Source organism: Geotrypetes seraphini, chromosome 2 (assembly GCF_902459505.1).
Source record: "Geotrypetes seraphini chromosome 2, aGeoSer1.1, whole genome shotgun sequence".
Classification (NCBI taxonomy): domain Eukaryota; kingdom Metazoa; phylum Chordata; class Amphibia; order Gymnophiona; family Dermophiidae; genus Geotrypetes; species Geotrypetes seraphini.
In genome coordinates this window covers 365899671-365914990 of record NC_047085.1, presented here as the reverse complement: position 1 = coordinate 365914990, position 15320 = coordinate 365899671, and the positions used below count along the sequence as shown (strand labels likewise).

At 43.9% G+C, this 15320-nt stretch overlaps 1 protein-coding gene across 1 annotated transcript in view; it reads right to left on the bottom strand.

The window, feature by feature from the left end:
- Nucleotides 1-394: 394 nt before the first annotated feature.
- FKBP9 (FKBP prolyl isomerase 9) overlaps nt 395-15320 on the bottom strand; it is an 83187-nt gene continuing 68261 nt past the window's right edge. Inside the window, exons 9-10 of the mRNA XM_033930590.1 lie at nt 13798-13961; nt 395-1458 (exon numbers count right to left, since the gene is read on the bottom strand). Of these exons, the coding sequence (XP_033786481.1) occupies nt 1276-1458; nt 13798-13961 (347 nt within the window). The 3' untranslated portion in view covers nt 395-1275. The remainder of the gene's footprint in view (nt 1459-13797; nt 13962-15320) is intronic.

The following is a 15320-nucleotide window of genomic DNA, read 5'->3' as shown; positions in this document are numbered from 1 at the left end:
TTGCCCTTCCATGTCTCCAAGCTAACTCTTCAAAAGATATCGATTGTCGCCAAGTGATCATTTTGCTTATTTGCAGTTCATGCTAAACAGGCTGTGAAATGAAAAAAAGAAACAGCTCCTGAAGTGTGCCTATGCATTCCTATATATTCCTTCCTCTATGAGATATTATAATTTAAGGGGGGGGTGCAAAAAGGTTAGAAATATCACTAGCCTAAGGATCCTAGAAATACCCTCATTGTTTCTCATTCATTGTCTAGTTTTCAAGCTAATAAACTAGGCAAATTAATCTGGGTTCAGGCCCTTTATGACAGCATACATGTAACAGTAGTGCTTGCATACACATACCACCACCACCACCCCCCACCCTACTCCCACTCACACACAAAAAACAAAGTAAAAGTCAGAGTTGTTGTTTATTAATATTTTATCAAAAATGATTGTCTGGAAATGCAACTGACAGACCTGTGGTTGGTTTTGTTTTACAAAAAAGTTAAAATGACAGAAAAAAAAGTTTTGATGGAGTGCAACTTGATAGTAGTATGAAGGTCAACTCAAGTTGTCCATTTGTGCTACAGAAATGAACAGAAGTTTGTCCATCTTTATCCATTGCAAAAGGAGAAAGCATCTCTGTTTTAATGCCATTGGACAGAGAATCTATTTTAGAGCAAACTCTTAGAAGGAGCATGACACCTTGAATCTAGGAATGCAATAGGACTATGGTCCTACATTACAAAAATGGAACACACTACTTCCTCATTCTTGTAACAATGGACTGATACCTTTTCATCTAAGTTAATACATCTAATTAGCTGCCAAGAACTATACTCAATTATTCCAAGAAAAAGGGGATCATCTATAACTTCTGTTGCTGACCTTTATTTTTGTGAAGCTAAATAGGGCTAATACAGCAGCCACACTTACTGTATTCCTTATTAGTAAGCCAGAGAATCCCAACCGAGTTTGCCAAGTCTAGGATCTAATGTCTGATAGCCTCTCCCCGTCAAGTACAGGCTTCACAAAACACACATTTTTCAACAGTTCAAAAACAAATTATAATTCCACCAAAACGTTTTCTTTGTTTCTTAATCCCACATAAAGGCACTTGGTATTGATTATTGAAAATAAAGTGTAACCAGTGTTCTTCCTTTTCACCCATCATATTAGCTTTGACCTTTGCCAAACAACCATTCATAAGAATCTAGCCAATGTCTGCACCTAGGTGCATGCAGCCAGACCTTTTCACAAACACGCTAGCAGCATATCGTCTGGATTGTCCTACAGTTCATCATGAGTCTTGCTAGGCTCCTGGTCTTTCAGTTTGAACTCCTCTGCTGTAATTTTCCCATCACTGTTGCGGTCCTGGTTTTTGAACATATTTTCAATTATCTTTGCAGCGTCAAAGCCAGGTGCTAGTTTCCCTTTGCCAGCATCAACCTGGGTGTGAATGTAATCTGAGAACTATAAATAAAAGAAAATATACATATATCACACTTCTCCAAAAGACACACGAGTCAATTTTCCTAAAGAAATTATATATTTGCCCATGGCCTATAAATATACAATTCTTTTGACTGCCGATATTCAAAGCACTACATAGATAAATACAGACAAAAATAGTTCTGTCTGCTGTGGCACTATCCATATAACAGGAAATTCTATAAGAGGCGCCTACATGTGATCATACAAGTGCCAAACTTTAAGCGCCAATTACAGAATCTGTCCCTCAGTGCCTAGGCATAGTTAAGAGTGAAAAAGGGTTGGAACAAAAAGCTATCCACTTGATATTCCGCCTCCAACAATAAGTGGTGTGTAAGCCACTCACAGCAGTGGGCTGAACTGATTCTGAATATTCAGTGTCAGAGCATGATTAGCTCCTGGCACTGAATATCTGGGTTGCGGTGGTCACCTGGAAGGTAACCAGGTAGAGATAACTTTAGCGCATTAAGATAGGACAGCTTTTTTGCTGTCCTAATTTTATGTGATTACATAGCTAAGTAAGGGCTCCCCCCCCAACCTAACCAGTTAGGGCAGAAATGGTCATTAGAGAATGATATGGGGACACATTTTTTTCCCTGTTCCTGCAGGAACTCATTTTCCCATCCCTGCCCCAATCCTGCTAGCTCTGTCCTCATCTGCACAAGCCTCAAACGCTTTAAAATCATAAGTGTTCGAGACTTGTGCAGTTAAGGCAGATCTTACAGGAATGGGGCAAGGACAGAGACAAAACTCATGGGGACGGGACAGAGAAATTGAGTTCCTGCAGGGACGGGGAAAAATTTGTCCCCGTGTCATTCTTTGTCCTCAAGGGCCACAATCCAACAAGAGTTTCAAGATTTCCCAAACGAATATGCATGGTATCTCTTTGTATACAATGGAGGCAGTGCATATGAATTGATCTTATGCATATTATTCAGGAAGTCTGAAACCCTGTATGGTTTGCGGCCTTCAGGACTAAGGTTACCCACACCTGAGCTAGCTGCAATATTCAGTGACACTAACCAGTTAAGTGCTACTGAATATTGTGTGCTTGGTTACTCAGCAGGCTTTAATTGGGCAGGAGACTCTCCTCATAGTCAGTCGCGCCTGAGACACCAGCGCGCCGACAATGGAGGGCAGACAATTCTGTGCAAGACACCAGCATGCCGCGGGAAAACTTAGTTTTAAAGAGCTCCAAAGCGGGGTGTGAATGGGGAACCCCTCCACTTTACTGCATAGTGTTCGCGCTGCTGTTGGGGGGGGGGGGGGGGTTGGGGGGTTGGAACCCTCCATTATAGAGAAAACTGAACTTTTTCTGATTTTTTTCGGGAAAAGTTCCATTTTCTCTATAATGTGGGGGTTGCACCCCCCACACCCCCTTCCAACGGCAGCACGAACAGTATGCAGTAAAGTGGGGGGCTTCCCCCCAAACCCCCCCCCCCCCGTCAGAGCTCTTTAAAACTAAGTTTTCCCATGGCGCGCTTGTGTCTTGTGCCGAATTGTCAGCGCTTGATTGTCGGCACGCTGGTGTTGGCGCGCGATTGTCCCGTCACCCTCCTGCCTAGTTAAACCCTTTTGCATATCAGGCAGTAATTGTTCAGTGATTATATTCTTCCATTATGTCAGTGGGCAGGATTTTCCAAAACAACCAAGGAACAATTTGCACATTTTGGGCTAGACCTGTTTAAAAAATAAGTAAGGGCCAAAAAAGTACCCAAACTGACCAGATGACCACTGGAGGGATGAAAATATGGCCCCTCTATACTCCTCCAGTGGTCACTGACCTCTCCCACCATCCAAATATCTGCATGAAACAATACATATCTATCTCTCTCATAGCTGCAGATACTATGGCCAGTCCTAGTAGAGCTGCAAGCAGGTCTCTGGAGTAGCCTGGTGGGCAATGCAGTGGACTGCAGTGAAGAGAACCCAGGACCATATGCCAGTCTTAACTAGTACACTTGTGGTAGAAAGTGTGAGCCCACCAAAAACCCACCATACTGCCATACAGATGACATCTGCTGGCATAAGGACTATTGGGGGTGGTAGGTAGTTTTAGAGGGCTCCCCATATAATGTACAGGGGGTATGGTGAGATATGTACCTGGCACCCTTAATGTGAAGTTCACAACAGTGCTCCCTAGAGTGCTCCACTGCTCTGCTGGCATGGCTTTGGTCAGTCCATTAAAAATGTTAGCTCCAAGGGATATCCCTTAGAAATGGAGAGAGCCCACAGAATTCCATTGAGAGCTTCCAACGGAAAAAAACGGTCCAAGGCCTATGATATGTAAAGTACTCGGATTTCAACAGGCTCTAGATCAGTGATGGCTAACCTTTTTGAGCCTGAGTGCCCAAACTGCCGCACAAAACCAAAGAATTTCCTCAAAGTGCCAGCATGTCAATTAAACCTTAATAACAAGATTTTAGTATCTAAAAACTCTTTATAAAGTTGCCTGAACTATGTAACATCATTTTTAAAGGTTGGAATCTTTGTATTGTCAGAGAATCAATTTGATTCACAATCCTTTGGTTTTCATTTCAATTTATTGGCAATTTATAATGTTTTAATGATATCATTCAATTTAATGAATTTAGGAAGAATTTGATTCAGTTACACAATATATTTTAAATGTATTACCGTATTTTCTCGCATATAACACGCGCGTTATACGTGGTTTTTACGTACCGCGCATACCCTTGCGCGGTATACGTGTGAGCGCGTTGTACAAAAATTTTTTTACATAGTTCCCCCCCAAGACGTCCGATTCACCCCCCCGCAGGACCGCTCGCACCCCCACCCCGAAGGACCACTCGCACGCGCTCCCACCCGCACCCGCATCCCCACCCTGAAGGACCGCTCGCACGCACTCCCACCCGCACCCGCACCCCCACCCTGAAGGACCGCTCGCACGCACTCCCGTCCTCTTGCCCCAGCCAACCGCAGCACCCCCGACACGATCGGGGCAAGAGGGAGCTCAAGCCCTCTTGCCCCAGCCAACCGCGGCACCCCCGACACGATCGGGGCAAGAGGGAGCTCAAGCCCTCTTGCCTCCCCTGACACGATCGGGGCAAAAGGGAGCCCAAGCCCTCTTGCCCTGCCGACTCCCCAACTCCCCGACAATATCGGGCCAGGAGGGAGCCCAAACCCTCCTGGCCACGGCGACCCCCCACCCCCACCCCGCACTACATTACGGGCAGGAGGGATCCCAGGCCCTCCTGCCCTCGACGCATACCCCCCTCCCCCCAACGACCGCCCTCCCCCAAGAACCTCCGACCGCCCCCCCAGCCGACCCGCGACCCCCCTGGCCGACCCCCACGACACCCCCACCCCCCTTCCCCATACCTTTATGTAGTTGGCCAGACAGACGGGAGCCAAACCCGCCTGTCCGGCAGGCAGCCAACGACGGAATGAGGCCGGATTGGCCTATCCGTCCCAAAGCTCCGCCTACTGGTGGGGCCTAAGGCGCCTGAGCCAATCAGAATAGGCCCGGGAGCCTTAGGTCCCTCCTGGGGGCGGGGCCTTGGGCACATGGTCGGGTTGTGATGAATGAATGATGACGTGGGTGCGTGTTGTTACGTTATGACGTCACGAGTACGCTATAAAATTGTGGTTGCTGCCATCTTGATACGGTTTGAAAATCTGTGATCGAGTGAATTGATGTGAGTGTTAGTTTACTGTTATGTGTTTTGGTGGGTTTTGGAAGTGTGAATGCTCTAATTCTTTTTCTGATTTTTTAGTGAGCCTGTGATTTTGAGTGTCCTGGTGGCCCTGACGCAGTGGATGATAAAAATTCCCGCGAAACGTGGCCGCGTCGGCAAATTAGACACTGGTGACTGAACATGGTATAAAGACAAGTCAAGTTCTGAGATAAGTCTTTTTGGTCTCACATTTTTTCAAATCCTGGCTACTACATATGTATAATACCCCTTTAAAGTTGAAAGGGTTTTAGCTTCATTAAATTGCTTTATAAAAAATTTTTTCAAAAAAAGATTAAACTACTGGCCAATGATTGGAGCAGGAGCTGTATTAACTACGCGGATCTTCTCAGTTTGTGATTCACTGCTGTGCGTAGGCTCCAATTCTGAGGCCAGAGTCCTTCAAGTATGTTGGGCCTCTAATACTGATATGTATTGTCCAGTATGAGCAGTATTATATACTATTTTCCTGATTATATTATATGCTGCTGGGGTAACTAGTTTTAGGGTGAAATACAACAGGGCCATGTAAAGTCCCTTTTTTAAATAACATCTTTAAATAATATTTAAATAACTTAGAAAGTGTCTTAACTGCAAACTGAAAATACTGCTTCATGTAAACATATGCATTGGGCATGCTCTGAAAAAAATTAATGTGATTTTTGTTGTTGCATGCATGCTGATAACTTGTCAATCCTTGGCTCATAGTGCGTTAATTTCAGAGCAACACATGCAGCACTCATGTCATCCGTTAATCTGTTTCTAGCATCAGATTTTATATGATTCAAAGCCGAAAACAGCTGCTCACAAGCATAGGATGACCCAAACAAAGTAAGAAGAGCAATCCCAAGTGCTTTCATGGACTTAAAATTGTCTGGCAGAGAATTCCACGCTTTTAGGATTTCATTTTCAGAACTGCTAGCAGTGATTTCATTTGTCACCCTTTCACACAGGTCATTGAATTTACTTTTCCAGATAGAGCTTTCTTGAAATTCCAGTAGCTCCATTTCCAAATTTTGAATATCCAACCAATGTAAGCAGGAAAGATCAAGATCTTCAAATGTGGACTTTTCTGGGGAAGTTATAAATGAAAGGGTTGTCTCCATCTTACGGAACTGAGAAAATCTTTTACTAAAATTCTCCTTTGCTTCGGCTACAATAGTGGAATATGCTTTGTGGATTTCCTGGTGTTTTTTATGACTGTCCACAAATGTTGTAGAATTATCCAAATGTATTTTTAGGTTGGGAAAATATTTTAGCTGTCCACTCTCAAGGTCTTTTTCAAAAACATGCAATTTTCTCTCAAAAGCTTTGATGTCACTAAACATGCTTTCTGCTGTTTTTCCCATGCCTTGTAATTTTTTGTTTAGTACATTAAAGTGGTTAGTAAAATCTGTAAAGAACATGAGGTTGTGTGGTTTTGCAGCATTTACAGACTTGGAGCAATGGTATGATTGTTTCACTTTTGACCATTTGCCATTTAAAGACTACTTGCTACCCAAAGACTTCTAAGACTCCTGATGCAGGCCAGATGGCCGAAACGTGATCATGTCGAGTCATTGAGTTGCTTTGGATGTACGATTTTGTTTTGGATTAATAAAGACCATTGGATTTATCAGATGAGTTGAAAGACACTGTTTTTGTGCACCATCTTGATTGGACATTTCCACTTTGCCCTTGCTTCTACAGCAGGGGTGCCCACACTTTTTGGGCTTGCGAGCTACTTTTAAAATGACCAAGTCAAAATGATCTACCAACAATAAAATTTTTTTAAAAAACCACAAAGCACACTGTATGCAGAGAAAATGTTAATTATCATTTATATTCCGTGGGTTTTCAAAGAGGTCAAGTCAGACGATTCTATGCAATGTCATTTCAGGAACAACTATACAAAAATAGACAAATATACCCCCTCCCTTTTTACTAAATCGCAATAGCAGTTTTTAGAGCAGGGAGATGCACTGAATGCCCTGTGCTGCTCTCGATGCTCATAGGTTCCCTGCGCTAAAATCCGCTATTGCAGATATAAATTCTCTAAACAGACACATTTTGATCACTAAATTGAAAATAAAATCATTTTTCCTATCTTTTTGTCTGGTGATTTCATGAGTCTCTGTTTGCACTTCCTTCTTCTGACTATAAATCCAATATTTTTTCTTTCTGCCCCTCCCCTTTTCTTTCTGTCTCTTTCTTTCTCTCTCCCCCCGCCCCCCCAAGCCATCGCGCCAATTTCTCCACTTCCCCGATTCTTTCCCTACCCCCTAAGCCACCATGCCGATTTCTCCCTGCTTCCATGAGCCAGGCCAGGAATGTACAAGCGCCGGACTCACAAGACTTCACCTCTGATGTCAATTCTAACGACGGAGAGGAAGTTCCAAGCCAGCCAGGCAGCGATTGGCTGGCCCAGAACTTCCTCTCTGACATCAGAATTGACGTCGGAAGTGAAGTCTTGTGAGTCCGGCGCTTCTACGCGCCTGACCTGGCTCAGGGAGGCAGGAAGAAAAAGATTGCCAAGGCAACGCGATCGACTCACATTACCTTTGCGATCTACTGGTCGATCGCACTCGACCATTTGGGCACCCCTGCTGTTATGGTATTCTGTCCTGACCTGAGGAAAGGGGTTTAGTCCCCCAAAAACTGCCTTATTTCTATTTCCTATTTATAAACTTTAATCAATAGATACAATACTACTTGATTCTACGTAAAGCAACAAAACAATTTTTTCTACCTTTTGTCGTTTTTGCTTTAATCATCTTGTCTTCACTCTTCTTTCTAGCCAGCATCTGTCCGCTCTGTCTTCCATACAGCATCAGCCCCTTCCATCCACTGTCTGCCCTCTCCCCGTTCCATATGGCATCTTCCCTCTTTTTATGCTCCTTCAATAAACTGTCTATCCTGTGCCCCTTCTCTTCTCCTTTGTACATGATTGATTTCAGCTCTGCCACCTCTCCATTTTTCTCTCTCTGTCACCATCCCGTCCCCTATGCTCTGGCATCTCTCTCTTCTCCTTTCTTTCCTTCGCACCCCATAGTCTGGTATCTTCCCTTCCCTGATTCTCTAGCATCTCACTCCTTTCCTTTTCTTCCATCTCTCCCTCCCCCTCCATGCTCTGTCTTCTCCTCCTTCCTTTCCCCCTTCCTTTTCCCTTGGTCTGGCATACTTTCCTCCTTCCCTCCATGCCCTGGCATCTCTTCCTTCCTCCCTTCCCTCCATTCCCTGGCATCTCATTCCATTCCCTCCCTCATCTTCTTTCTCCCTCCAGTTGGGTGCAGCAAGTCTCTCCCCCTCTGCTCCCTTTCCTCCTTCTGTCACCCATGACCTGGCGTCTTGAACTTCTTCAGGCAGCAGCATTCACAATTTGCTGCTGTTGCCAGCTTCGGGCCTTCTTCTCTGTCGGGTCCTGCCTTCATGGAAACAGAAGTAGGCAGGACCCGGCGGAGAGGAAGGCCTGAAGCTGGCAACAGCAGTGAATTGTAAATGCTGATGCTAGCCGAAGAAGTTCATGATGCCAGGTCGAACACCCGGGGCAGACTGCTACTCTCCCCCCCACGACCCTCCTAACTCTCCCTCCCTCCCATCACGAGACTCTAAACAGCACTGCTCTACTCTAAGCAGGCTGCTTCAGGACTTTCTCCTGCCGTGATTCCCTCTGGCACGTCACTGATGAGGGAAGGAGGGAGAGATAGGAGGGTCGGATCGGGTTGGGGTTCGCCGGGATGATGATGAGGCTGCTGCTGCTGCCAGCGAATCCAGCAAGGGTGAGGCCCCAAAGCACAGCACTGGCAGGCCCCCCTGACTATTTTGGGCCCTAGGCCTGTGCCTACAGGGCCTATCCTTTAATCTGGCCCTGCTTCCCCCCCATATGCCCTGACATCTCTCTCTTCCACTCCATGGTATGGAATCTCCTTTCCCTCCGTCCCATGGTCTTTGCATCTCTTTCCTCCTTTTCCTGATCTTCCTTCTCCCTCCTTCCCTCTCTCTCCCCAATTGGGTACAGCAGTATTTCTCCTCCCCCCCCACTGAGTACAGCAGTATCATCAGCATTTCTCTTCCCCCCCCCCAATTGGGTACAGCAGAAGCAGCATTTCTCTTCCCCCTCCCCCCTAATTGGGTGCAGCAGCATTACTCCTCCCATTCCCCCCCCCCGTCTCACACACCCGGCAGATTCGTTACAGACAAAGGCAAGTTGCAAGTTTCCCTTGGTCGCTGACCTATCTCCCAAAGGGCAGCGACAGAGGGAAGTTTACAACTTGCTGCTCTTGCTTACTTCGGGCCTTTCTCGTTGCCGGGTCCTGCCTTCACGGAAACAGAAAGTAGGCAGGACCCGGCAGCGAGAAAGGCCCGAAGTAAGCAAGAGCAAGTAAGCTTCCCTCCGAGGCTGGCCTATCTCCCGCATGCTCCAGGGCTCTAATGGTCCATGCCGGCTTCTCTTCTCTACCCCCCCCCCCCCCGACGTAACTTCCGGTTTCGGAGGGAAGCCGGGTTCGAGTTGCTTGCTGGGGTTTTTTTTTGTTTAAAGTCCGGCGGGTTTTTCGGCGGCTCTTCAGGCTGCGCATTAAGCAGTGGCGGCAGCAGGATTCGGCAGATGACAGCCGGGCGGGCATCTAAATTTGCTGGGCGTTTCGCCCGGCTGAAAAGCGCTGGGGAGAACACTGGGGAGCCCGGGCCCCCTGTCAGCTCCGGGCCCCTGAATGCAGGACTGGTAGTACTGCCCTGATGGCAGCCCTGTCGGTCGGGTTAGCGCCACAAAAGTAAGGGGACCTGGCCGGCTGTGCTGCACACGGGGCGGGGCGGACCGCCCCCCTCCCTTGGTAGCCGCGAGTCTACTCCTCCTTACCTACCCTGCCTGCAGTACAGAGCCGAACGGAAGTCTTCCCGACGTCAGCCCTCCCTCCCTCCGACGTCAGCGCTGACGTCGGGAAGACTTCCGTTCGGCTCTGTACTGCAGGCAGAGCAGGTAGGGAAAAAAGCCGCGCAGGTAGGGAGTACATCCAGCCCTGTTCCCGTGCAGCTCTCTATTGCGGACCTTCCCGCGTGCCAGCTGCAAGGCCTTCGCGTGCCACAGTTGGCACGCGTGCCATAGGTTCGCCATCGCTGCTCTAGATATTTTAAATAAAGCCAGACAGTCTAAATCGCTGAAATGGCAGGAGCATAAGCTTCATATTTTACCTGATTTCACAAGGGTGACTGCAGTTCTGACTTTTGAGACCTCAGTCGTGGCAGATGGGTGTCAGATGTGGGCTTCTCTATCCAGAAATTATACAAATTACTTTCAATAATACAACCACCCATTATGAAGAGCCAGCAAAACTTGAGGAGTCCATAAGCCAGCACCTGGATCCAATGTCTTAGGAGTACGCTGTGAAGGGTTCGATTTTATACAATATAAATATATATTCTTGATTTTTCATGGAAGATTGATAAAATTCTTTAAAAAATGAATGAATTCTGGGTTTTTTGATTTAATCTATTTTTCACTGAGATTGAAAGTGCTTCGGTTGAAGTTTTACTATGTTTTTTTTGTCAGTGGGGTAAGAGATCGTAGAAATAAGGTGGGACTTCATGGTGCTGTGTATCACAAGACAGGGAAACAGTGATATGACTGGTTGATGAGAAGCTCAACACGGTTTTTATGAGGTCAAAAGATATTATGTGCGATCTGCTGAGAATAATGGCACAGCTTGAAGTAAATCCTGAAAGATTGGGGACGAACAAGATATTGTTTCAGAAAGCAATTTTGGTGTGCTGTTGTCTGATTGTGGAACTGTGACAGGGTTTGCGGGAGTTTCATACGGCATAGAAATACAGGCCCCTCTCGGTATGGGATTGTGACTTTGGATGGAGCAAAGGAGAGTGGGGAGGTTTTGGAGAAACAGTGAGAGTGGATTGGTGGCTAAGCTTATTGGACATCACAGTGAGCATGAACCTAAAATATTTGAGTATATAACTGTCATTCTGTTACTCTGGGGAAAGTGCTTTGTGGAATACCTGTGTCGCAGAGTATGCCTGCTGGGTAGCCTTGGGTATTCGATGGAGCGCTCCAGTCAACAGTCTTGGTGGCAAGCTACCTGTGCTCCCAAGCTGCTTGTTATCATCACGGATCCCGCCATGGAGAATAATTAGTGTAATGCTCAAGTTGGCACCATCGAGGGCCCATTTCCACCCTCTTCTGCTTCATATAGGCCTAATCAGACAGACTGTTTATATGCTTGTTATTTCCAAAGGATAGAGCAGGACCATGAGAGATATACAGCATAGTGCCCAGGCTGCAAAACATCCTACATCCCCTCAGTTCGAGCTTATAATATTCTGAAGGCATCAGTCTTGGAAAATAAATATGCTTTCAATGCATATTCATTGAGGAAATCCTGAAAATCCGACTGGAATACGGCTCTCGAGGACCGGAGTTCCCTACCCCTGACCTAGATGATGTGATTCAAATTGGAAAAATGATAAATTTATTACAATTGCAACAATCATTTGGCATTTAAAAATCTCAGGGTTATAGATGGTTGCAGTTGAAACAGGCCATTCAGAAAGGGTTCCCTGATTGACAAAATTTTAAAAATCAGTATAGCTTGCCAGGCTTATGTTTCCAGATAGATTTGTAAGGGCACCAGGCTGCCAAGTGGTATAAATTAATATCGGAATATTTGAATAAGAAACCTAAAACAAGTTTAAAAGATATTTGGAGCATTGAGACAAAGCTCAATGGCCATGGATTTGAACTTGGAGAATGAGACGTACAGTGTCAGCATCTATGAGACAAACTTGTTTTTTTCTGTTATATAGAATTTTTTGGACCCCTGTTCGTTTACAAAAGTTGGATAGTTCAAAGTCTAATAGATGCTGGCACTGTCATCTTGAAATAGGGGCACTGGATCATCTGTTCTATTGTCCCTTAATACTTAACTTTTGGAAGTCTATTTGGGGTAAAATTAATAAGATATTGGAAACTTCTATCCCACTGTCATATGACATTGTTTCATTTGGGACTTTATTGCAACCTAAGAATCCAATTGATGCAAAAAAACAAAACAAAACCCAGACTTCTTATTATGACGGGAGTGGCCATGCAGCTAATAATGCAAAATTGGAAAAACTAGGACAGATTGAACTTTAACTTTTGGTGGGAAACTCTGTCAACATTACAAATATGAAGGAATGAATTCTGAACAATTGGGGCATGATAAAAAATTTAAAGAAACTTGGGATCCATTAACAGAATTTGTTAAAACTGACTAATCAAATAAGCCTTTAATTCCTAATTGATTTTTACGCACATCCAGGAAGAGTGGGAAGAGTGGGGGTGAAATATATTTTGTAGTATTATTTGTTTGGACAAAAATACTATTTCATGTATTAATTGATTGTTCATTCTTTGCACTTTGTATTTGATTTTGAAAATAAATAAAGAATTATTTAAAAAAAAAAAAATGCTAGCTCCACTTCCATGCAAATGGCTTGAACATTTTTAATTTGAACTTTTTTTATTCAAAAATGGCAAAAAAAATTATACGTCTGGCTGCACATAAAATCTAGTTGGAACATTTTTTGAAAAAAAAAAAAAAAAAAAAGATAAATGGACATTTTCTCCACCTGACATTTGGATGTTTTTCTCAAAACATCCAAGTCAGATATAAGATGTCCTATCCAAAATGCCCCTCAATGTCTCTTACATATATGTTTTGGTACAAGTCTGTGGTTTTTTAATTTAATTGTTTTGAGCTGTTCTTATGATTTATACTAACAATCTTTTATGTATTTATTAAAAGCTTTTTATAGCCCCCGACACAGCCCTCAAGAACATAAAATATACCCATCAGGCTTTTAGTTATTTATATGTTTTATGCTTTGGTGTGGTAAATAAAATAGGACTTTGGAATTTTATTACTGATCTGCTGTTTTGTTTCCTATCCACAATGAATATGCATGAAAGAGATTTGCATACTGAAGAAACAGTGAGTGCAAATCTCTCTCATGTATACTCATTGTAGATATTCTGAAAATCCTCATGGCTGGATGTTTTCTAAGAACAGGATTGAGAAGGAATAGCCTGTCCCCTAGACCAGTGGTTCTCAAACCTGCCTTCTGGAATTATTGCCAGTAGGCTTCCGGGGTACAGCCAGCTAGTCAAGTTAGGGAACTACCAACTAGTCAAGTTCTTTTCAGACTGACATACGTAAGTGCTTTTGCCTAAAATTAGGCACTACAGAATTCGCACTTTCTGACCTGTATTCCAGCACCTGCCGTTAGGCACCATTTATTGAAACTGAAATTCAATACATTATGTGGATATTCAGTGCTATAAGGTATATTTTTAAAAAATATGCATATTTAGTGCTGCTATATGAAAACATTGTAGCTTGTATTCTTTTAAAAATATGCTGACCTCACAGAACTCAATGTCAATCTGTGGAGTATGCAAATTCAAGTCAGCAATGCTGCAAAAGCCTCATATCTTCTATTTCCAAGAATGGTTAGGTATACTTTGGAGGTGGGGAAGGTAGTACCAGTTATTGCAGAATTGGGGTTTATGACTGCAGAGCCAAGGACTTTCAGTACAATAACTGAAGCTGTTCAGTTTTTGCCTCATTAGATCTCTCTCTCCACATGATGCACCTACCTCCTCTAGGACAACCTCTCTATTTTCATCCTTATCGATTTCTTTAAAGAGATCTGGTGAAACTTCTTCATTCCAAATGAACATGTACCCCTCAGGCAGCCCTGCCACCAGCTCCAGCAACTCGATGTCGAAAATCATAACCGCGCTGCCTGGCACCTCTCCATCTGTCACCAAGAGCAAAAGAAGGTTAGTTGTGGCAAAGCAGAGTTCCATGTGCCTCTTGGAAGTCGCCAATTTAACCTGAAACCTTTATTTTGCTTAATGAGAACAAGGGCTGTACCAAATATTCATATTCTATTCGATTTGCCCTCAAAGGCATTATTCATATTCAGCTGAATAGTGATTTAAATTCAAACAAGGATAATCCAGGGCTCTACCATGATAAATCCTACTGAAATGAACACTTGATCTCTAATTTCACATTGCTTTTTTTATCATTTGTTATGTTAAAGCTCAATGGCCATTGTTCGTATTCTAGTAAAATAAGCTCTAAGAATTTCCTTTCTTAACTCTTCAGTTACCTTGCAGTAGTAGCCTGACTGCTGTTAGGTTCTGCAATTCCTGTACTGAAAGTGTTAAACTTCATTTATTTATTCAGCATGGAGGCCTTTTCCCAGGGAAGAAGAAGTACCAGTATGCTCTGGGTATGGTAAGGTTATATGATGGTAAGGATATACGCTAGGAAACCAACAGTCATGCACCAGCTCCAGCCATAACTAACCCACAATTTGCCAGAAATCTCACTCTGAACGAGGGGATGCAGTCTAAGCTCTATAATGTATCCTATAACCAGACTTAGAGAATGACATGGGGATAAATTTGTCACCATCCTGTCCAGTGAGATCCCTGTCCCTGCCTCTGCCTCATCCCTGCAAGTGATCCAAGCTTGTGCAGATGAGGACAGAGCTTGCAGGGATAAGGCTGGGAAAGGACAGGGATGGAGAAAGAACCCGCAGAGAAGGGAGGGGACAAATTCAGGAACTCTGAGTGTTGGGAGCAGCGCAGCTCCCTTTAGTCAGGCCAGGAGTTATTTTACAAGAGGGCAGTGTTTCTCAACTCTGTCCTTGCCAGTCAGGTTTTCAGGATATCCACAATGAATATGCATGATAGAAATTTGCATATATTGGAGGCAGTGTATGCTAATCAAGTTCATGCATATTCATTGTGGATATCCTGAAAACCTGACTGGCAAGAGGGTGCTCCAGGATCGAGTTGAGAAATGCTGCAATATGGCACCTACAGTCAAAGACAAAAGTTTGCAACCACCACCATTTTCTTTTTATTCTTTATTTAACCTTTGTTACATACAAAACATAACAAAATACAGGAATATCCAACCATATTAAAAAATCAAAATGCGAGAATAAAATAACCATTTTTATGATTTTTAACAACACACATGTAACAAATCAGATTTTTTTTTTGCAAATCATTTTTATTAAAGTCACCCAAGGAAACACACTGGATACAGAAGAAACATATGCACAACAGGCGCAAAAACAAGAACATAACAAGAGCAGCTA